The sequence below is a fragment of the Drosophila virilis genome, chromosome 2 (genome assembly GCF_030788295.1).
Source record: "Drosophila virilis strain 15010-1051.87 chromosome 2, Dvir_AGI_RSII-ME, whole genome shotgun sequence".
Lineage (NCBI taxonomy): Eukaryota > Metazoa > Arthropoda > Insecta > Diptera > Drosophilidae > Drosophila > Drosophila virilis.
Window position 1 is genome coordinate 9,594,907 of NC_091544.1, and position 19,712 is coordinate 9,614,618.

Here is a 19,712-nt window from a genome sequence, read left to right on the forward strand (position 1 = left end):
AAGTATATATTTATGGGAGTATGAGCTATTAACTAGATATTTATGAATGAATATTTTTAGCCAATTCAGATTTGCTAGTATACTTTATATTAAATTCAACACTTGTCAACTTAATAAACTTTGAGTACAGAAGCAAAAATCTTGATAAATAATTGTTAGATTTTAATACTCTAATTTTGTCGTAAAGCGTGTAACGCATAGAAGGAGACATTTCCAAACCGATAAAGTATATAGATTCTTGATCAGTATCAACAGCCGAGTCGATATAGCCACATCCGTCTGTCCGTCTGTCTATTTTTATGCGTACTAGTCCCTCAGTTTTAGAGCGTTTTTTATGAAACCTTGCAGAAGTCCCTCTTTCTGTTGCACGCAGTACATATGACAGCTGGATCGGACCACTATATCATATAGCTGCTTTTTTGTTTCCGCAGCGCTTCTTAGATACGAGCAAAGCATTATGAACAGGTTGGATATTCGATCTTCGGCGTGCCAAAGATAGCCCTTCTTTCTCGTTAAATCCAAGAGAACCATGTTAATACAATTCTTTGATGCATATTAAATAAATGCCGTAGCTTAGAGCTGGGCTATTGCATTATCAATTCTAAGTACAGAGATAGTACCGATGACTCAAACTTGATTTTACGCATATACGCTGGGAAGTGAAAGTAACAGTGACAAACATTATTTGATAAAAATCACGAAATTATAGATAATAGTCTGTGGCTCCTGTTATAAAAAGAGAACCGTGTACACCTTCAAAGTCAGTCAACACTTATTATTCAAGAGCAAAGCAAGCAATTTCAGTATGGACTTCTTTTATATGCCCGGTTCTGCTCCCTGTCGCTCAGTTATAATGACGGCAAAGGCTTTGGGAGTGGAGCTCAACAAGAAATTGCTGAACGTCATGGAGGGTGAACAGCTGAAACCAGAGTTTCTAAAGATCAACCCACAGCACACGATTCCAACGATAGTGGACGACGGCTTCGCGTTGTGGGAGTCACGTGCCATTCTTATCTACCTGGTTGAGAAGTACGGCAAGGACGACTCGCTCTATCCCAAGAATCCAAAAGAACAGGCTTTAGTTAATCAGCGGCTATACTTTGATATGGGAGTGCTGTTCAAGTCATTCTACGATTATTACTCGCCACTCTTTCGACTAAACAAGCCCGGAGATCCTGAGGACTACAAAAAGGTTGAGTCTGCCTTCAGTTTGCTTGACACCTTCCTGGAAGGTCAGCAATATGTGGCTGGCAGCAATCTGACAATCGCTGACATCGCTATCCTGGCATCCGTTTCGACATTTGTTGCAATGAACTTTGAACTTAAGAACTATCCCAATGTTGCCAAGTGGTACGAAAATGCCCAGAAGGTAACACCCGGATGGAACGAAAATTGGGAGGGCTTGCTGCAAATGAAGGAATGGTTCGAGGCTAAAATGAAGCATCTAAAAGCCTAATTTCTCATAAATATACAAATTATACATTAATAATATTTATATTTATTTAAAACTTTTGTATTGATATACGTTCAAGAAAGTAAAAATACATATTTATGGGCACACATCAAGAAGTATTATGTATTCTCTTTTTTCTCTCTCTTTCTCTTTGCGTATTTCTGCCACTCTTTCCGACTAGGTTTTCGTGATTTGCTTCGGAGTTTATGGTCCGATCTTTATGGTATTTTAAGCATGGTATTCAAATGTGTGCAAATACCAAATGCGAAATACCAATGCGAAAAATGTAATTATGGGAGAAACTTGGGTATCTAAAATTGAAATATTCACCTTGTGTATATAAGTATTATTCGAGAGTATACCCACCAAATTTGGTGCCTTTAGCGCTTAAAAGCAACGAGATATTGTTTAAAAAAACATGATTGGGACATGATTAAAATCTTAAGTAAAAAGTCCTAATATTGATGCTGATCATAAATATGTCAGAGATGCTTCCATGTGTCTGTTGCATACATGGGCATAAAACTGATATGCCCATTCAGTAGTTCAGGGTATAAAGAGCACGAAATAATAGATAATTATTTGTGTGCTATTGCTATAAAGAGAGTGGCAGCCACACGCTCAAATTCAGTTAGCGCTAATTTCTCAAGGGCTGAACACGCAATTTCAACATGGACTTAGTAGTAGACTTACTATATGCCCGCTTCAGCCCCCTGCCGTTCAGTTATAATGACGGCAAAGGCTTTGGGAGTGGAGCTTAACAAGAAATTTCTTAACATCTTGGAGGGTGAGCAGCTGAAACCTGAGTTTGTTAAACTTAATCCACAGCGCACAATTCCAACGCTCGTGGACAATGGCTTCGCATTGTGGGAGTCACGCGCCATTCTAATATATCTGGCTGAGATGTATGGAAAGGACGATTCGCTATATCCCAAGGATCCAAAGCAACAGGCCTTAGTTAATCAGCGACTTTACTTTGATATGGGAGTGCTGTTCAAGTCGTTCTACGATTATTACTCGCCAATATTTCGTCTAAGGAAGCTAGGAGATCCTGAAGACTTTAAAAAGATAGAGACTGCCTTTGGTTTCCTAAACACCTTCTTGGAAGGTCAGTTGTATGTAGCTGGGCACAATTTGACAATCGCGGATATTGCCATCCTGGCCAACGTTTCGTCATTTGTGACAATGAACTTTGAACTTAAGAACTATCCCAACGTTGCCAAGTGGTACGAAAATGCCCAGAAGGTAACACCCGGATGGAACGAAAACTGGGAGGGCTTGCTGCAAATGAGGGACTTTTTTGAAGCTAAGACAAAGGAAATAAAGGCATAAATGATGTTTTCTTGGTATATTAAGAAAAATGAAATAAAATAATTATGAGCATATATCTAGAAGTGAAAACATTCACATGTATATAAACCATGGGACTTACTCCGCTGCGTTTCTTACATTTTTCATACAAACTTTAACCACATTTTCGCTCCCGTTTTAGGCCACTCACATGGAAGCCTTAGGTCAAATTTCAGCTTCGTAGTTGAGTTGTCCTTTATGTCACTAAGTAAGGACCAACTTTTTTATGAATCCAAAGCCAAATAACTGCCTGCTTAAATATAAAATATTGTAACAATTTCGAGTAAAATTAAAAATATATATTTATGTATTTCAATTCTCCTTGGTATGCAAGCAGATACTACAATTTACATCAAATTTCATCACGTTCTTCAGTTAGCGACAATAAAGCTTCTACTTTTACTCCGAGTCCGGTTCGACTAGCTTCTGCAGCTGGCGATATTTGTGGATGGCGTTGCGCACAAATTCCGTGGTTCGTCGCACGCGTTCGGGCGTAATCTCCTCGACCAGCATGCGACCCACATCCTGTGCTCCACCGGAGCGTAGATAGTTCACAGCCTTGTTGGGAATCTCACAGATGGGCGTCAGCCGGCAGAGGGCATTGGTAATGGCACCTCCAAAGAGAATCACACCCACGGCGGAGAACACCACGGCCGCAATGCGAAACAGCGTAGACATCAGTATGGTGGGCAATAATCTGGACGCAAAGGCCATCAACGGGTTCAAGACGGGGGGAGGCCCAGCTGAAACCGTTGTGGTCACATCTGAGGCACTATCGGAGCCAACTTGATTTGTGGGCACCAAGAAGCCCTCGTAGCCGGTCTGCACCATAATGGGACCCGGATAGGGGTAGATACCAGGCGCGCCTGTCATCGGCGATGGGTAGGCCGCGAGCGGTGCCAAGCCCGCTGCACCACCATACTGGTTCAGATACTGATGAAACGCCTCGGGCGTGATGAGTCCGCTGGCGTAGATGGATACCGGCTCATTGCTGCTGGCGCTGGCCACATTGTCGCCCGACTGTAATAGAATAATGTGAGCTCCTTTTCTATAAGGTGTGCTTAGTTTGACTCACCACTGTTGGATCCTGCGCCTCAGTGGTGCTCGTAGCCTCTATGCTCGTGCCATTGGCATTGACCAAACCGGCATCACTTAATGCATTCGTTTCTATGTTCGCATCCGGCTGCTTATCAGACTCCTCTATGGTATTGGCGGCTGTTGCAGTGGGCGCAGTGTCCAGCGCCGGCAGCGTGCGCGCCTCGAAGAACATCATGAGGAGCAGCATCAGGCGCAGCGACATGTTGAATTGATTTCTATAGCTCATCTTGAGGCACTTGCTTCACTTCACTTGCACGGACAACTGTTCAAGATACTTGCGCGGCAATGCTCTTTATAGGCATGATCTAGCTAGGAATACCTTGGCCATTTTAATGGCCTGCTAACCTTGTTCACCGGGTTGTCCCTTTTGCAAATAATGTGGAATTTTCCAGGAATTTGATGGTTAATGCATTTGGATTTTTCGATAATTTCTAAAATAGGGATTGTCCAGAGGCTTACCTGCACCATGAACTGCACAGGTAGCTAAGCAGGAGTCCTGGGTAATTTTTGCTTTACAGTCGCAGTCGAAATAAAGTGCCTGGTGCCTGTTTGGCTGATTGCCTTCAGTTGCTTTTTCATTTCGCTTTGCCTAATAAAAGGAGACAGCTCGAGTTAGTTTCTAAGTGGCCACGAAAGTGCTAAAACTTTGCCCACTTTCAGTTTCGGGCCATTGTTTCGCCTGCCCACCCCGGCCAAGTTTTTGAGCGGCACTCAGTTGGAAAGACTTACAGCAATCAATACCAAATAGAACCCGTAGCTACAACAAATTATGTAGTAGCTTAATTTAGAACGCAAAAAAAAAAAAACTCACACAAACACGATATCCTGACCGAGTTTCGGCGGACGCCCCCAATCAAGCTACTATCCTACAGCCCGGCGCCCACTCAACCGCCCCAAGCGCCCACTCAGGTGAGCACACATTAGCCGAGGCGACGCTGTTGTCGTCCAGGTAACGCTCGCTATGAAAACTAAACGAATATAGCAAAACAAAACAAACATGAAACAAAGCACCGAAGCAGCCACCGATGACATGAAAATTCTGAAAAATTCAAACAGGCAGGCGGCGACGAATAGTCACGTCGACAACTAAGCACACAGCGAGATTATATCACCATCATCATCACAGCCAAGATTGTGGACCTGGACCGGCGCTCCGTCGAGGCGACAGTAGAGCTCGACACTCGTAAGCACACTGGGGAATTGCATAGACATCGACTCCGTGGCCGTAGTGCAGCACAAGCTGGTGCATAAGATTGTGTGAGTATGCAGCAGGTGGGTCATAAGCTTTCCCATATCAATAATGGATTATTAATTGAGGCGAAACGGCTGCAATTAATATGTCCGTGATAAACTATGTTTGGCTAACTGCAAATGGCCAGACGGTCACATACCTTGTGGATATGTTTCTCTCTGTCTCTCGCACTGTCAAAAATAAAACCAAAAGTTTCTTAGTTACTTGATTAAATATGAAAATAAAGATAGCTAGAACCAGATCTACAACATTACGCCTGGCTTGGGCTTGGAAAACTTTTGTTAATGACTAATTAATAAACTTTCGACTAGTTACACAATAAACTTAGTATTCCATAAGTTAAGCAAACGCCTTTAGCTCAACATTGACCTTTGCAAGTCCTCTTGTCTTAGGCTATTATAAAATTTCAAGCAATTTACATTCATAAAACATTCGAAATCGATGCATTGATTTTCTGCTGTACGCACGGCTATGGGCCATCATCGTATTGCTGGACAATTTTCGAATAGCTTTTTAGTTGTAACTGATGAACCGAACGGAACAAATTGTAACCGAATTTGTCTACTGCCTACTTATTAGAGGTGGAAAAATGTCCACGCCAGTGCTGTACTATCTGCCTCCGAGTCCGCCATGTCGCAGTATTCTGCTGCTGGCCAAAATGCTCGGTCTGGACTTTGAGCTGAAGATCGTCAACATAATGGAGGGGGAGCAGCTGAAGCCCAACTTTGTGGCCATGAATCCGCAGCACTGCGTGCCCACAATGAACGATCAGGGACTGGTGCTGTGGGAAAGGTGAGTGCTGCTTTGACACAATTGATGCAATTCAATCATCGTTACATGTATCCTTGCAGTCGCGCCATACTCTCATATCTGGTGGCCGCCTATGCCAAATCTGATGAGCTTTATCCCACGGATATACGCGTACGAGCGCTGGTGGATCAGCGTCTACACTTTGATCTCGGCACGCTCTATCAACGTCTCACCGACTTTTATGTGAGTATCTAACGGTGGACTAAGTAATATTCTCATATCTGCCTGCTACTGTAGTTTCCCACAATGTTCATTGGCGCCCCACTGGACGAGGTCAAACGCGCCAGACTAACTGAAGCCGTCGGCTGGCTAAATGCAATACTGGAGGGCCGCGAATATGCAGCCGCAGATCATTTTACAATTGCAGATCTGACACTTCTCGTCACTGTCTCCCAGCTGGAGGCCTTTGATTTTGAGCTAAGACCCTTCAAACATGTCAAGCAATGGCTAGATCGCTGCAAGGAGCATATGGCGCCCTATGACTACGATGAACTGAATGCCAGCAAGGCGTCTATGTTGGCCGACATGTTCAGGGCGAAAATGAATCAAACAGGTGGATCCTAATTAGCTACAAATATACATAATATATCAAATACCATAATATACTCATGTGAATGTTAATGTTGTACTAAATAAATACAATTTGTTTTGCTTAAGATCCTGATTAAAACTTTTGTGTCCTGGATATCTTCAGAATATGTATCTTCAGGTATATATAGTGAGTCAGTCAGGACAAGCTCTTTTAGATATACATATATATAGATACATGATAAATGAAGTAGAAGATACAGATATTTGTAGAAGTGGAACTAGAAACAGAACTAATATTATCAATTTATTTTCTATGTATTTTCGCTTTAATTTCATTGTTTTAATATTTGCCAATCCTAAATTAAACTAAGCTAAATTGGGTTAAGAGTTGAGGTACTCAAGGGCAATAGAATGCCTTAGACTTTTTTCAAGATCGAGAAAAAAGTGAATCGTTATCAATTTTTTGCCTCCAGCGCACTGATAACTGCCAATCATAAAAATATGAAATCCACTTATAAATAGCTTACCAAAGTCACAGTTGTGGCTGCTGCTGCCATCCACAAGCATGGAAGGTGGCAGAAACTAACGGCTGGGCGTTGGCGCCACCTGCAGCAGGGGAGGCAGCCGCCTCATGAAAACCTCAACTGAAATTTCATGATTCGAGAGAAAAAGGTGAGGTGGCACCGGACTGTGCCGGACTGTTAGGGTGTCGCCCGGTTATTTTTAAAGCACACAAGCATCCGCAGAACTGTGGCCATCTGGCAGGATAACATCGCGACGCTTGGCACCTCGCTTCGCAGTTTCACTTTGGCCGCTGGAGATGGCGGCCGTTTGTTTAACTTTGGTGCTCGCTCTGATTTTGGCCAGTGGTCAACGCGCTGCTGGCAACAAACAGTCGCAGCTATGGCTAGGTAAGTTGCGGCTGGAAGGTGGTCGTTGCGAATGCATAATTAATGGTTGGCCACGCTCTCAGACTGCTCCTGTCTGCACGCCAACGAGCGCAATGCCACACAATGGGGCAGCCTTAGCATAAATGCTAGCCAAGCGCTGGGCGCCAAAAACAACTGTCTGATGATCTTCATTGGCGGCATGGCCGACGAGCTGGTGGCCTTTCAGCTACAGCAGCTGCAGCTGCGCCCCGGGTGAGTAGCACTGCTTCCGGTCATAGTAAGTCAGCCGTATAGTCGCAGGCGACCGCCACCCGCTGCCAGGCGTGCCGCATAACGAATCCAAATCGATCGGAGATCTGGATATGTCGGCCAGTGGCAGCTGCGCGACAGCCATCAAAACGCAGTGTCCATCGAGGAAATTGCGAATGCAATGTAATTAAAATACCTTGTGAAGGCCACTATGGCCGCTCATATGGGGGGTCCGTGGAGCCGTGCCCGGCACGCCTGGTTATTTATATAAATGGTATACGCGCCCGCAAATTTGTGTCAATTTATTTGAAATTTGCAGCTATTTTAGCAGCATTAAAATACGCAAAAAGAAAATAAATTCAAAAAATTTCAAAATCGATTTGTCAATAAAATTGCTGAGCACCGGCGCCACAAATTTCAGTGGAGCTTGGGCAGAGCGTTGAGCACAACGTTGGCCGCAGTCGTCGCGACAAGTTTATTGGTGGAAAAGTGAAATATCGCTAGTAAATCGCGTGTGAGTCGCGTGTGAAACGCGTGTGAAACGCTTGTGAGTAGCTTGTAAAACGCGTGTAGAATCACTGCTGAATCGCGCTGTTCAAAATGTCGATGGATCCTTCGGTTTCACTGGAAGATCTGGAACGTGTGAGTTCACATAAAATAACCGTAAAAGGGCAGGACGAGATTAATAGCAACCTCAACCATGTCTGTTCAGCGGCGTCGTCGAGCCAGCTCAGTGCGGAAGGCTTCGCAGACGCCGCAGCCACCACCGCAGCTGGGAACAGACTCGGAGGCGATGGCCGTAATCAACGAGATATTCAATCCCAGGCTTAAGCTGCCGGAGAGCACAGGCCATTACCGTCTGCCCGAGAAGCTAAGCGCCGATGATCACGTATCGCCGAAGGATCTGGATATTGCCAAGCTGGCGGAGCTGAAGGAAGTAAGTGTTGGTTAGAAGACAAGCCTAAATGCTGTTGATCGCGGTTTTTGCAAAAGGTGTTCACGCTCTTCGACACGGATTGTGACGGTCTGATATCCAAAGAGGATCTGCGGTTCACCTACACGGCGCTCGGTAATGAACCCAACGAGCAGCTGCTGGAGCAAATGATGCAGGAGGCGCACGAGCCTTTGGACTATGAGGCATTTGTACAGCTGATGTGTCGTCGCACCATAGAGCTGGATCCGGAGGAAGTGCTGCTAGAGGCCTGGAGCAAGTGGGATGATTACGGCACGGGCAAGATCGATGAGAGAAAGTGGGTGCACTGCGCCTTGTTGCCTTGTTAAATGCCTCTAATAGCAAACACTTTCTAACACACTAGAATCTATGAGGAGTTGACCAATTACGGCGACAAAATGACCCTCAGTGAGGCAAAGGAGGCGCTCAGCCATGCGCCCATGGCCAAGCCCAAGACACTGGAAGAGCCGCCCATGATTGATTATCCTGCATTCTGTCGCATGCTCGGTGGGATGCGTAAACGCAAGAACTAGTAGCTGGAGGCGTTGAGATGCAAGCAGAGTTACAAACTGAAATGTTGCAAGAATTTAACTCAATTTCATCAAGTTTCTATAGTATTGCTTATAGAATATACCATTATGTTATTGTATTTTGAAATTTTTTCTTTTGCTTTTTCCCATCATAAATTATCTCTTTATTAAAGTGAGAAGGACAATTAATAAATTGAAAATTTACGTTTTTAATTGCCTTGAATTTAATCAATCCTATTGGCAATGCCTCACATTTCTAGCCTCTCAGAAGAACTAGCACACATTTTGTTTTTGCAGCAATTTGTGGCCATTTTGATTTGGTTTCTCTGTGTTAACCTTAACGCCAACTTTTGTTAGACTTTTTATCAAAATAAATGGTGCGCAACCAAAGAGAAATGCAACATTTTATTTAATGGCAGCTCGCTGGCCGCTTGCCTATTTTTAGGCTGACCAACGAGCCGGCCAAGCGGCCAGCCCCACGGCTATCGGCCAATAAATTTTCAACATCATTAGATTCCGGCCATTTCGGCCATTTTGCAATATGATTAGCAATGCGCTGTAATTTTTTTTTTTTTCTTTTTCAAAATGCAATTCTGTGACAGCTGCTTGGACACCGTGGAGGTCTTTCCGTATCTGCGCGAGCCCGTCATTGAGAACTCGACGCTGTCGGCGTATACCTGGTGCCAGCACAGCACGATGTCACGCAATGCCACGCCTATTTATAGCGCCGGCAGGCTGCTGGGACTGCGACTAAGCTTTCGGCAGCCGCCCACAAAGTTGGCCGACTGGCCGTTGAATCTGACGGCGACCTATCGATTCCTAAAGCAAGGTGAGCAAATGTGCACCCAATTAACAAATTAGTTCACATTGTGTTCATGGGCCGTATTCTTTTTGCAGAGCTCTTCAAGACAAACGGACGGCTGGTGCCGCACAGCTTTTGCGATTTTTATTTCTTTGCCAGCACCGGAACTGAAGGCAATCTGGGCCAGGGCTACTTTCACTCACCGCGCTTTCCGGCCCATTATCCGGCGCACATCAAGTGCGCCTACAAGTTCATTGGGCGTCCCGACAGTCGCGTGGAGCTGCTGTTCGAGGAGCTGCAGCTGCCGCCGGTGGTCAGTGGCGGCTGCCAACTGGACGCACTCACCATCTTTGATGCAGAATCGGCGCATATGAACGCCGTTATTGATGTGCTATGCACTCCATGTCCCACGCGCCGCATACTAAGCAGCGGCCCAGATCTGCTGCTCGAGTTCAATGCCAGCTCAAATCGCACTGCCAAAGGATTTCGGGGCAAATACAAGTTTGTGCCCAACGAGCAGCAGGCGCTGCCTATGGCGCCTATACTCGAGGCAGCTAGCATAGCATTCAAGCAGCCGCCCGCCATGGCAAACAGTGTGCAGGAGGAGGAGAAGAAGGATGCTAGCCCCGGACGCACAAATCGTAAGTTTGGCGCCCCATAAATTAGCCATAGATTCTGACTCGAACCTAAGGACTCAATCGAATTATGCTAATCGCCACCAAATGGCGGCAAACTTCTTCGCTGGCGGCGCAATTGCCGCAAATGCTGGCAGCTTCCGCCTGTCAGTCTGTGTGCCAGCCGGAAGGCAGCGCCCTCGGCAGCGGATGTGGCCAATTTACTGGGGAGCCAGGGGGTGGGACAACTGCCAGATGCCTCGAAGTCTTTGACTGTCAATGCTTAGTCTGTTTGAAGCTGTCGTCTAGTCCAAATGGTGCGCGCGGCGCTGTTGACTGCGCTCTGTTTAATAGCCGCCATTTGGCTGGCGTGTCCAACATTATTCTGCGCAGGACTTGCCACGGGCAGTGAGTGTGTCTAACTATATTTAGCCAACTATTTATTTAACTAGTTTTATAAAGCATTACTAGAGCCTAGAACCTAACTAGGAGTTTAAGCAGCGACCACAAAATGGCAGCCGCTCCACTGCAAAGCACAAACTGCAGAAGCCGGTGGAGTATGTAAAATCTGTGTAAAAGAAAAGTAATTTTGTTTCAATTGATAGAATTTTAAAGAATTAGAAAGCACGTTAGCATACCGTATCAGTTTCCTTTTGCCCCGCTGCAGCGACTCATCGCCGGGCTCCTCCTTAGCCAGATAGATGCGCATGCCGCCCAAAGCGCGATAGAAGTAATCATCCCAGTCCAGACTGCTCATATCGAACTCAAAGAGCTGTTGATCCTGTGCCGACAAACGCTGCCGCAACTGTTGAGTATTGCGCGTCTCGAAATACCAGTTGGAGTCCACAAATGGCGACAGGACCTCAACATTCTTGTGTATTTTCTCGTACAGCTTAAGCATGCGTGGTCTTCGGCCTCTCAGGCGCAATACCACATCGATGCAGTAGCCGGGCAGAATGTGATAGAAGAAAGCGGCCAGCTTAAACAGCCAGGGTGTGGTTGTGGTATGCAGAAACGGCAGCCATATCATTTTGGTCAACGGGTACATATGGCCCAGGCTTTCCGCTTTTCGCTTAAAGTCCCCCCAGGTTAACATGTTGAGATCGCTGGGCACATAATTGTAGATGGGCGGAGCCAATAGCTGAGCTGCCGGCGCAGCTGTGCCAATGGATTTCCTTTTACCTGCCGCATCCGCCTTAGCCGTTTGCCAAGCGCTAGCCAGGGTCAAGTTGGCGCAGTAGTCAACGGGCACCATGTTGGCCTGCGCATGCACGTTAACGCGAAAAATTCTTAAAATTCCGCATGCAGTGCCCAGTAGTATTGCGATGGGGCCGTAGATGTTGTCAATCCAGCCTGAGACGGGCTCCTTGTAGCTGCCAATAACTGAAAATATGATAAGGCCATGCTCAGATACCCGCAGAACTGATCACTCACTAATGCCGGGCCGAAAGATGCATAAGGGCAAATCTCCCGCTTCAGTCTGGACCAGCTGCTCCGCCAGCGCCTTTGTGTAGGTGTACGTATTGGGAAACCTGCCAAGCAGTGCTGGCGTCATATTGTCTATCAGTTCATCGCTCAGCTTCTCTCTCAGAGCCAAAGCGGCGTCAGCACTGCAGGTCAAGTGCTCCGGATAGAAGCACTCGTTAATGCGCTGAATGACGCAATTCGAGAAAGCCGTAGACACATGCACATAGGCTTCCAGCCGACGCATCTGCTTGGCCAGCTGCAGCATGAGTCGAGTGGCACGCGTATTGATATCCAGTGCCAGGTGCAGTGGCTCCACGAAGCGCACAGTTGCCGCACCGTGCACCACCAACTGCACCTGCTCCAGCAATAGCTGACGGTCTGACTCGTTAATGCCCAAATCCGGCTCCTGACAGTCTCCGGCAATGGGCGTTATGCGTTCCCAGCAATTGGCATCTGATTTAAGCAGCAACTCAAATACCTAATAGGGAATGTATCAACATGAACCCGTCAGCTCTAGTTTGGAATTGTGGGCTACTTACGCCATCTTCCTTCCAACTGGCTAGCCGCTCCAGCATATCCTGGCCACGCTTGGCTCTGATTAGAACATAGATGCGTTTCACATCTGTTGTACGCAGCAGCTTCTCAATGATCACTAAAATGCGCACCAAGAATTACAATATCACATAATTAGATTGTTTATAATTCAATCTTAACTTGAACTTTACTTCTTATTCAATTAGATTCCATTTATTTATGAGCAATTCAACGTTTTATTAGGATACAATCAGATTGAATCCAAGAACGAGACGCTTTTATGTATAAGCAAAAAAATAATGATTTATAATTTCACGAGGGCCGCTCAATATATGAGTGAATAAATATATAAATTATTGTCCCAATAATATATTCAATATATTCCACTTTAGAAGCAAGTCTTAACAAGAGCTTTCGCTATTTACACATTATCTTGAAATATTTATACATATGTATATATGTCACATATAATACATATATATCATTTTAAGTTATTTTGCACTTTCATGGATTTTTTACCGTCGAGTCGTTTGGCACAGAGTTCAAAGCTTAAATACCTTCAATGTGAATGCAAACATTCAACTGCTTAACAGTCTATTAATAATTATTGCTGTTTGCGTACTTTTTTATTGTCGTAATGAGTTAAATAACGAACTCATTGTCAATATCCAATGTGGAACTGACCATACTCTCGGTTAAATGTGCATGCACAATTCTAAATATATCATTATAATTATATCATTTATAAAAGAGTTGCTTGGTATTGTTTCAATGCACTTCACAAATATATTTGATTCACTTTAATGTGTGTATACCTTTTCCTAAAAAGCCACTGCCACCAGTTATAAAAATTGTCTTGTCTTTATAGAAATGTTGCATTTCGGATGTCTCTTCGTTGTCAACATCCATTTCTAACTGCCCACAATAAGTACCGACAGCAAATAGTTAGAGTATATTCAAGTATAGTCCGGTTGGCATTAAGCGCAGTCGCAGCTTCCGTTCGAATGAGAAGCGCTTAGAACTTGTTGAAGGTATTTATACCCAGATTTACCAGATGCAATTGCACAGTGGCTAGCAGATAGCTAAGCACTCGATTTGAGAATATGTGATATAACAGAAAGAACCGCAAATTATGTATAATAAGCTTCGCACAAAGATCGTAAATAGCGTCATTTACACTTACTCGTTTCCTAGTAGAAGACTTCGCACTTTGAAGTAAAAAGAAAACAAAAAAAAAAAAAAAAACAAGAATATTAAATACACTTGTGAGAATTGTGGAGCTCGTAATTGCTGAGTGTGTCTCTGGATATGTTGAAAACAGAAACATTATCTATACAAAAATGAGCAATATATCATGTATAAGAATCTTGGTTCAAATATTAATAAGATCTCTGTTCTTATGATAGAAGTATATCTGCACAACAAACTTTATACAAGAACAAGAAGTTTCTGATGGATAAAATAGTGTACCAATCCGGGAGGTTCCGTCATACTTTGTATTGCCTACAATAATGCCTACCTCTAATGTCAAAATATTTCACACTGATACTGAACTGACCATAGAAATGGAAAGATGGAAATAGAATGATAGTCTTCTGGTGGTGATCGTCGCAGTTGGCGGTGATGGTCACCCGATTGATATTGATCAGGAATATATACATATATCTCATCTTGCTGGCCTTGTCTGCTTCTGAGTTGAATTTTTCATACCCCCTATAAGGGTATTGGAATCATTAAAATCGAACCCACAACAAAATTTGCGAATATTTACGATTTTTAATCTGACGCTCGGATCCAAGCAACGCGTTGAGGTGCACAATTCTCTGAAGCTTTAGAGCAATCCTCATCAGAGTTGGCTTTATTGACTGTTTGGCTAATTGAAAAACGTTGTAGCTTTGGGTCATTGAGCAGTTCAAAGTGTGTTCGATGAGAGAAAATTAATATTACAGCCAGACAATTCTGCTATTAACTTCCTTAATATACTGTACAAATACCTTAGAGTAAACATTTAAATGGCATCGCAGTTACGCCCTTAAACAAAACAATTCTTGACGTATTATAAATTCCTAGTTAAATCAATAGCTATGCGATAATTAATAGCACACTCTATATATGAAAGTCGCGTTTTAGATAAGTACTATTAAGTACTTTACTCAAAAAGGGCTGGCGCAAAAGTGTTTCCTCCCTTTAAAATGCAAAGCAGCGGATGCAGATGAAATATTAAAAACCTATTGTTGCCTTTTCCGTATTTACTCAAAAATGCGCCAAAGCACCTAAGATAGCTTAATGATTTCAAGCACGAGCTTGACCAGACCGGACCAGAAAAAGTAAACAGCCACGTAGCTGGAATCGGTTTCATAGGATTTCATATATGTATTGGAACGCAGAAGGCATGCTGACCTTCGTCGGAAACTTGTCAGAAAAGCTAAAGGTCCGCACGGCACTTTTTCTTTGAATAATTCAACACAATTAAGAACTATTTAGATTGGTAATTTAACAATTCATTAATATAAAATATATATTTATCATGCAGTGCTAACAGCTTTCAGGCTACCTTAAATTATATTACCTTTAAAGTAAAAGCAGAAGTTGTTTGTTTTTAAAGAAGAAATTCTTTAAGCTTATGTGTAACAAAATCAAATTTCATTTCAAATCGCAAAGATCTACGTGCCACACTTTAATTGACGAGTGCAACAAGGGGCTTTCACTCTCTGTCTCCAAGGGGCCAGAAAGGACATTTTAACCAAGTTTTTGCACCATTTCCATTTACACATACACTCGTAGAGCGGGTCTTCAAACTGGGCAGAGTTGCGCCTAACAAACCCAAATATCGCATAGGCCCAGACTCTAAACTTTAAGGCTTCAGATGTAGGAATGAGCTCTTGATCATTAATAAAGTATGCTGAAAGAAGGGCATATAAACGTTAGCTTAATGTGTATGTTCAATGGTAACTGGTTATGTCTACTACAGCATTCGGACATGCTATATGTCAATCTGGAAAACCAGTACATCAAGCTGAGACAAAATACATTTACATATTTTAATGTTATCGACATACTTATAAGAGATAATATGACGAACGGAAGCACTTAAATCAATTAAAAACTGGAACAAGACAGCTTCCATTAGGTAGCCCTTCAAGATACGACATAAGAGCTTATGATATAGTAAATATTGCGTTTTACTTTAAGAGCCTTAATTAAATTTACATATAACAAGATGTATAAATTTAAATATCATAATTAAGGTGCTTAAAGAACAGTAAATTGAGACCCAAAGCTTGGCTAAGACTGTAAAAGCAACGCATAGAGCGGATAAGGCTGTAATGTCTTCATCTTTAGCGTTTCCTCTAGCCATTTGATGTTGAGATGACGACAGCTGCGACGGTAAAGAGGTCTGCAAAACAAAGCTTAAATTCATTGCAAACATTTTTTGGGTATCTAGTATTATAAGCACCTGAGCTGCGACAAATCCTTGTTCTTATTACAGTCATGAAATACCAGGCTAGCCCTTTGCGTGCATTTGGCCAAGATGCCACCATGACGCACAAATTCATCCATGAGCTTAGGCTGGGCTGCATCCGCTACAAAATGCGCTTCCAGGCCGATAAATAATTTTCTATCCTCGCCTTTGCCGTAGTTGGACGATGTGCTGGCCAGTGGCGGGTTTTCAATCTTTACATCCGCTATGACTATTTTGGGCTTAAAAAAATCTTTAAGATTACCTTGAGACGTAACCGTGGGTGCCTCCAGCTTATGCATTTTTCGTGAGCTGCGGCCTTTTGATGGTGTTACCTCCTCATCGTCAGAGGCGCTCTTGGATCTCTTAGGCTTTTTGCTGCTGCTCGCTGTGGCCTCTTTGGGTGCTTTGCTTTTTTGGGGCGTCTTCTCCAGTTTAAGCTTGTTTTTAAGGGCATCATCCCTGTCTGCCTCACAGTTGGCCAGCAGCAGATCTACATTGACATTTTGTTTGGAGGCTGCATAGAGCTGCTCCAAATGTTCCAGATCATTTGCCTGCATTGCGGATTTATCGCTGCGTAAGCGCGTGATGCGCGGAAAACGTATGGAGATGCCCGCAGCAGTGTGCGCTTCAGACTGTGTAAACTCTGCGCCCGTGATTTCCCACACAGGCATTTGCTCTGGAATCTTGGCCAGCACATCGGGTATCAGCGCTTTTTTACAGAGCAGCCAGTTAGGAATTTTGCTGGCATCGGCGCGTTCTGTTAGTTTCATCAGTGACTCGTGTACCTCATCGTTTGAGGCATCATCCAGGCCAGAGTGCACTTTAGTGACCGTCTTCCAGAGACGATCGCGTGCATCGTAACAACCCATGAGAAAAATGCTGAGCACGCCGCCTTTCTTGCCAGAGCCATACCAAGCGCCCAGCACGACCAGATCTGCCGTATCAGCCATTTTGCCACCAAAGAGATAATCCTTTTTCACTTTAAGCCAGTTACGTTTACCCGGCTGATACGTTCCTTCGGGACTCTTTAGCACAACACCCTCCAAATTAGCCTGAAGCACCTTGGCAGTCATCATTGCCAACTCATTTTTGGTTTTCAAAAACTGCGACTCGGACAACTGTACGTGATGTTTGATGGGCTTAATGTTTTGCTCCAGAATCTCTCGGCGTTTGCAAAATGAGCTGGGATAAATATCAGCATTAGGTTGTGTAGTTTAAATAGAGCTCCATACTCACAGCTGAGTTAGATCATCGCCATCATAAAGCAAGCAATCAAAGACAAAAAGGCAGACTGACGCATTGGCATAGGTATGTTTCTTGTGGGCGCCCAGTGTGCCGAAGGGAAGCAACTCGCCGGTTTTAGTGTTCACCAGTATGATTTCCGAATCAAGTATCATGTCGTTGGCGCCGGGAAAGGCGCGCGGTATATAATCTTTTAGCTCCTTGATTTTGTGGTCTACCACCGGCTTTAGATTCCTGCTGAAAAACTTAAACTCAGAGCCGTGCTTGTGTATTTGCACTCTTTCCCCATCATATTTTACTTCGCTGTACAGGCCGCCAGGATTCTTTTTAAATGCCTCCTCCACAGACTTGCAGGCATTTGCCAGCATGGGCGAAATAGGCGTCATTACTTGAATTGCGCCGATTGCCTTCTTCGAGCTTTTTGTGGCCGCCTTTGGGAGACCTTTGAGTGATTTTGGCTTGCCCTGGGTTCCTGCGAAATTTTCTACAATCAATTTCAGATCGCGAGTGCTCTGATACGCTGGATAGGCCTCTGGTCCAAAGGCATCCAGTATATGCCTAGCACGTGCATTAATGCGCAGGTCCTGTTTAATTAGCCTGATAAACGTGCGCAAATCCAAGTCTGTGGCCTGTTTGCACACCTCTTGCAGTACCTCCGTTTGCTCATCCTCTTTTGTGCGCTGTTCCAGCTGACAAAGCATATTTTCTACTTCGTGTAGGTAAAGTTTGCTCTGTGCCTGCGGCTTGAGTTTACTGGAGCTGGCAAAGTGTTTGCGCAGGGTTTCCGAAATGTCACCATCTTCAAAAGAAAGGTTATTTTAGAGAAGTCTCAGCGCCTGTACTCAATGCTGCTCACCCTGCTCCAAGTCCAGATGCATTTGCTGCTGGTCGACATGGAAGATGCGTGCAAACAACTTGAGCAATGCCTTGTTCTGCAAATTGTAGACACGTTGCGTGGCGCCGGGTATGAGGAACTGCACCCACTGCAACAGGTCACCCTTGAAACCTGAGCCGCTGCTGCCCTTCTTAAGGAAATGTTCCAGTTTCTCAACCTTTCGCAAGTAGCTCGCCTCGCCGGCTATTTCATCACAAATACGTCGAAATGTGTCCAGCTTGTTGTCCTCATTCCGCGCCTGCTTGCTGCTCATACCTCTGCTCCTAATGCGAGTAAAATGCGAAACACGACAATTCCTTAACAATTTTATCATTTGTTTCTTAAAACATTTATTATTAACTCTCTTTCAGAGCATTGCAGACAGATATACGATTCGCGCGTCAACAAGTCTGGCATCTTCGAATCGAATCAGCTGTTGGGCTCGCTTATCGGTATATCGATAGGTAAAAATATCGATGCTGCTAAGGTTGTGCAATGCCGTTACGAATTTGAAGGGCAAAAACCAGAACAAATACAAATTAAGTTCCATGACTTCAACATACCGACTGAACATGAGAATTCCAGCCACTGTCGAGATGAGGATGCATTGCATGTGCTGGCAGAGGTGCGAGGTAAATACGAGACGCAAGAATTACTATGCGGAGCATTTTTGCCCAAGCCCCTGATGTCTAGCGGCCAGAAACTTCAGCTGCAATTTGTGGGTAAATATCCGCCGAAAATGACCAACAAAGTGCAGTACTATGGATTTCGCGCAGAGTATCGGTTTCTCACAAGTACGCTATAGAAAAATAATATAACTTAAGACAATTTTAATTAAAAATTCCTTTATTTAGACTTCGGTATTATGTCTGGGGTGCAGCAGGGCAATGAGTGCACCTTTGTTTACAACAGTAGCGAGCGGATTAGTGGACTATTTCACTCCCCGAACTTTCCAGGATACTATATGGAGAATGTTGTATGCAATTACTACTTTTATGGAGCTGATGAACGCATTGTTCTGCGGTTTACGTACTTTGATGTCGAAGGCATTAGCACGTATGTTTACATTTAAAATAGCTGTAACAAATCAGTTCATGTTGTTATATTTTCAAGATGTGACCATCAATCGGCCAGTGATTATGTGGAATTTTCAAATTTTATGAGCACAGATCGCAAGTACAGCAAATATTGCGGAAAATTACCAGACTTCGAAGTGCGTTCTGATGGGCGTTTCTTTCGAGTAACCTTTTACTCCAACGACCGTTTTGTGGCCAATGGTTTTCGCGCTCTTTACACGTTTGAGTCCATAAATACCAAAAGTTCTTTAACCAATCCGGATATGGGGGACAGCACTGTGCCCATGCAAAGCTATGTGTCTAGTGGATCGCAGCATATACCTAGAATTATAATCATAACTATAACTGCTCTAATATTTCCTATACTTAAAAACTAATGAATAAAGAAACCTTTAGCAATCGTTTAAAGATTGAGGTAGTTTAGAATGTTTGAACTTGCACTGCAAATATCGATATACATCGATAAGGCATATTTCCAGTGTGACAGTATTTTCATCCACACGCCTTAACCAACTCTCATTTCAA

General features: G+C 43.9%; 8 protein-coding genes across 10 annotated transcripts; 5 read left to right on the top strand and 3 right to left on the bottom strand.

The window, feature by feature from the left end:
* The first annotated feature begins 758 nt into the window (after nucleotides 1-758).
* LOC6629933 (glutathione S-transferase 1-1) lies at nucleotides 759-1,573 on the top strand. The gene has a single exon (XM_002054298.4). It carries the CDS (start codon nucleotides 806-808, stop codon nucleotides 1,454-1,456), a length of 651 nt encoding a protein of 216 aa, XP_002054334.2. The 5' UTR covers nucleotides 759-805; the 3' UTR covers nucleotides 1,457-1,573.
* A 511-nt stretch (nucleotides 1,574-2,084) lies between these two features.
* LOC6629932 (glutathione S-transferase 1-1) lies at nucleotides 2,085-2,937 on the top strand. Its single transcript, XM_002054297.4, has one exon. It carries the CDS (start codon nucleotides 2,150-2,152, stop codon nucleotides 2,783-2,785), a length of 636 nt encoding a protein of 211 aa, XP_002054333.2. The 5' UTR covers nucleotides 2,085-2,149; the 3' UTR covers nucleotides 2,786-2,937.
* A 150-nt stretch (nucleotides 2,938-3,087) lies between these two features.
* On the bottom strand, nucleotides 3,088-4,171 carry LOC6629931 (uncharacterized). The gene is made up of 2 exons (XM_032439067.2): nucleotides 3,879-4,171; nucleotides 3,088-3,823 (listed from the first exon to the last, which is right to left on the bottom strand). The coding sequence occupies exons 1-2, from the start codon at nucleotides 4,125-4,127 to the stop codon at nucleotides 3,203-3,205; spliced, it is 870 nt and encodes a 289-aa protein (XP_032294958.1). The 5' UTR covers nucleotides 4,128-4,171; the 3' UTR covers nucleotides 3,088-3,202.
* Nucleotides 4,172-4,532: 361 nt separating this feature from the next.
* Nucleotides 4,533-6,619, top strand: GstD11 (Glutathione S transferase D11). 3 transcript variants are annotated; one of them, XM_032439069.2, is made up of 4 exons: nucleotides 4,533-5,173; nucleotides 5,733-5,945; nucleotides 6,005-6,146; nucleotides 6,201-6,619. In XM_032439069.2, the coding sequence occupies exons 2-4, from the start codon at nucleotides 5,743-5,745 to the stop codon at nucleotides 6,525-6,527; spliced, it is 672 nt and encodes a 223-aa protein (XP_032294960.1). In that variant the 5' UTR covers nucleotides 4,533-5,173; nucleotides 5,733-5,742; the 3' UTR covers nucleotides 6,528-6,619. The 3 variants fall into 3 exon arrangements, with proteins under 3 accessions (XP_032294960.1, XP_070063223.1, XP_032294959.1); XM_070207122.1 differs by having other exon boundaries at nucleotides 4,536-5,158; XM_032439068.2 differs by lacking the exon at nucleotides 4,533-5,173 and having other exon boundaries at nucleotides 5,648-5,945.
* Nucleotides 6,620-7,305: 686 nt separating this feature from the next.
* On the top strand, nucleotides 7,306-19,596 carry Sol1. The gene is made up of 7 exons (XM_002054289.4): nucleotides 7,306-7,405; nucleotides 7,468-7,636; nucleotides 9,718-9,944; nucleotides 10,013-10,558; nucleotides 18,483-18,905; nucleotides 18,966-19,167; nucleotides 19,225-19,596. Exons 1-7 carry the CDS (start codon nucleotides 7,315-7,317, stop codon nucleotides 19,562-19,564), a joined length of 1,998 nt encoding a protein of 665 aa, XP_002054325.3. The 5' UTR covers nucleotides 7,306-7,314; the 3' UTR covers nucleotides 19,565-19,596.
* LOC6629928 (calmodulin) lies at nucleotides 8,058-9,305 on the top strand. The gene is made up of 4 exons (XM_002054293.4): nucleotides 8,058-8,275; nucleotides 8,346-8,570; nucleotides 8,627-8,883; nucleotides 8,950-9,305. Exons 1-4 carry the CDS (start codon nucleotides 8,234-8,236, stop codon nucleotides 9,116-9,118), a joined length of 693 nt encoding a protein of 230 aa, XP_002054329.1. The 5' UTR covers nucleotides 8,058-8,233; the 3' UTR covers nucleotides 9,119-9,305.
* On the bottom strand, nucleotides 10,955-13,539 carry LOC6629926 (fatty acyl-CoA reductase wat). The gene is made up of 5 exons (XM_002054291.4): nucleotides 13,348-13,539; nucleotides 12,538-12,650; nucleotides 11,966-12,476; nucleotides 11,170-11,914; nucleotides 10,955-11,099 (listed from the first exon to the last, which is right to left on the bottom strand). The coding sequence occupies exons 1-5, from the start codon at nucleotides 13,439-13,441 to the stop codon at nucleotides 11,006-11,008; spliced, it is 1,557 nt and encodes a 518-aa protein (XP_002054327.2). The 5' UTR covers nucleotides 13,442-13,539; the 3' UTR covers nucleotides 10,955-11,005.
* Nucleotides 15,560-18,483, bottom strand: DNAlig3 (DNA ligase 3). The gene is made up of 4 exons (XM_002054290.4): nucleotides 18,094-18,483; nucleotides 17,232-18,036; nucleotides 15,990-17,177; nucleotides 15,560-15,929 (listed from the first exon to the last, which is right to left on the bottom strand). The coding sequence occupies exons 1-4, from the start codon at nucleotides 18,443-18,445 to the stop codon at nucleotides 15,818-15,820; spliced, it is 2,457 nt and encodes an 818-aa protein (XP_002054326.1). The 5' UTR covers nucleotides 18,446-18,483; the 3' UTR covers nucleotides 15,560-15,817.
* Nucleotides 19,597-19,712: the final 116 nt, after the last annotated feature.

What these genes read in the sequence shown, in the direction of transcription:
- LOC6629933 (XM_002054298.4), top strand. Translation starts at nt 806, where the DNA reads ATGGACTTCTTTTATATGCCCGGTTCTGCTCCCTGTCGCTCAGTTATA.
- LOC6629932 (XM_002054297.4), top strand. Translation starts at nt 2,150, where the DNA reads ATGCCCGCTTCAGCCCCCTGCCGTTCAGTTATAATGACGGCAAAGGCT.
- LOC6629931 (XM_032439067.2), bottom strand. Translation starts at nt 4,127, where the DNA reads ATGAGCTATAGAAATCAATTCAACATGTCGCTGCGCCTGATGCTGCTC. An exon ending in AGGCGCAGGATCCAACAGTG is followed by an intron (nt 3,824 to 3,878) that starts GTGAGTCAAACT and finishes ATTCTATTACAG; the next exon opens with TCGGGCGACAATGTGGCCAG.
- GstD11 (XM_032439068.2), top strand. Translation starts at nt 5,680, where the DNA reads ATGAACCGAACGGAACAAATTGTAACCGAATTTGTCTACTGCCTACTT. An exon ending in GGACTGGTGCTGTGGGAAAG is followed by an intron (nt 5,946 to 6,004) that starts GTGAGTGCTGCT and finishes GTATCCTTGCAG; the next exon opens with TCGCGCCATACTCTCATATC. An exon ending in AACGTCTCACCGACTTTTAT is followed by an intron (nt 6,147 to 6,200) that starts GTGAGTATCTAA and finishes CTGCTACTGTAG; the next exon opens with TTTCCCACAATGTTCATTGG.
- Sol1 (XM_002054289.4), top strand. Translation starts at nt 7,315, where the DNA reads ATGGCGGCCGTTTGTTTAACTTTGGTGCTCGCTCTGATTTTGGCCAGT. An exon ending in CTATCGATTCCTAAAGCAAG is followed by an intron (nt 9,945 to 10,012) that starts GTGAGCAAATGT and finishes TTCTTTTTGCAG; the next exon opens with AGCTCTTCAAGACAAACGGA. An exon ending in AGAGTATCGGTTTCTCACAA is followed by an intron (nt 18,906 to 18,965) that starts GTACGCTATAGA and finishes TCCTTTATTTAG; the next exon opens with ACTTCGGTATTATGTCTGGG.
- LOC6629928 (XM_002054293.4), top strand. Translation starts at nt 8,234, where the DNA reads ATGTCGATGGATCCTTCGGTTTCACTGGAAGATCTGGAACGT. An exon ending in CACTGGAAGATCTGGAACGT is followed by an intron (nt 8,276 to 8,345) that starts GTGAGTTCACAT and finishes ATGTCTGTTCAG; the next exon opens with CGGCGTCGTCGAGCCAGCTC. An exon ending in GGCAAGATCGATGAGAGAAA is followed by an intron (nt 8,884 to 8,949) that starts GTGGGTGCACTG and finishes CTAACACACTAG; the next exon opens with AATCTATGAGGAGTTGACCA.
- LOC6629926 (XM_002054291.4), bottom strand. Translation starts at nt 13,441, where the DNA reads ATGGATGTTGACAACGAAGAGACATCCGAAATGCAACATTTCTATAAA. An exon ending in CAGTGGCTTTTTAGGAAAAG is followed by an intron (nt 12,651 to 13,347) that starts GTATACACACAT and finishes TGCGCATTTTAG; the next exon opens with TGATCATTGAGAAGCTGCTG. An exon ending in CCAGTTGGAAGGAAGATGGC is followed by an intron (nt 12,477 to 12,537) that starts GTAAGTAGCCCA and finishes ATTCCCTATTAG; the next exon opens with GTATTTGAGTTGCTGCTTAA.
- DNAlig3 (XM_002054290.4), bottom strand. Translation starts at nt 18,445, where the DNA reads ATGATAAAATTGTTAAGGAATTGTCGTGTTTCGCATTTTACTCGCATT. An exon ending in GCATCTGGACTTGGAGCAGG is followed by an intron (nt 18,037 to 18,093) that starts GTGAGCAGCATT and finishes TTTCTTTTGAAG; the next exon opens with ATGGTGACATTTCGGAAACC. An exon ending in GGCGATGATCTAACTCAGCT is followed by an intron (nt 17,178 to 17,231) that starts GTGAGTATGGAG and finishes TATTTATCCCAG; the next exon opens with CTCATTTTGCAAACGCCGAG.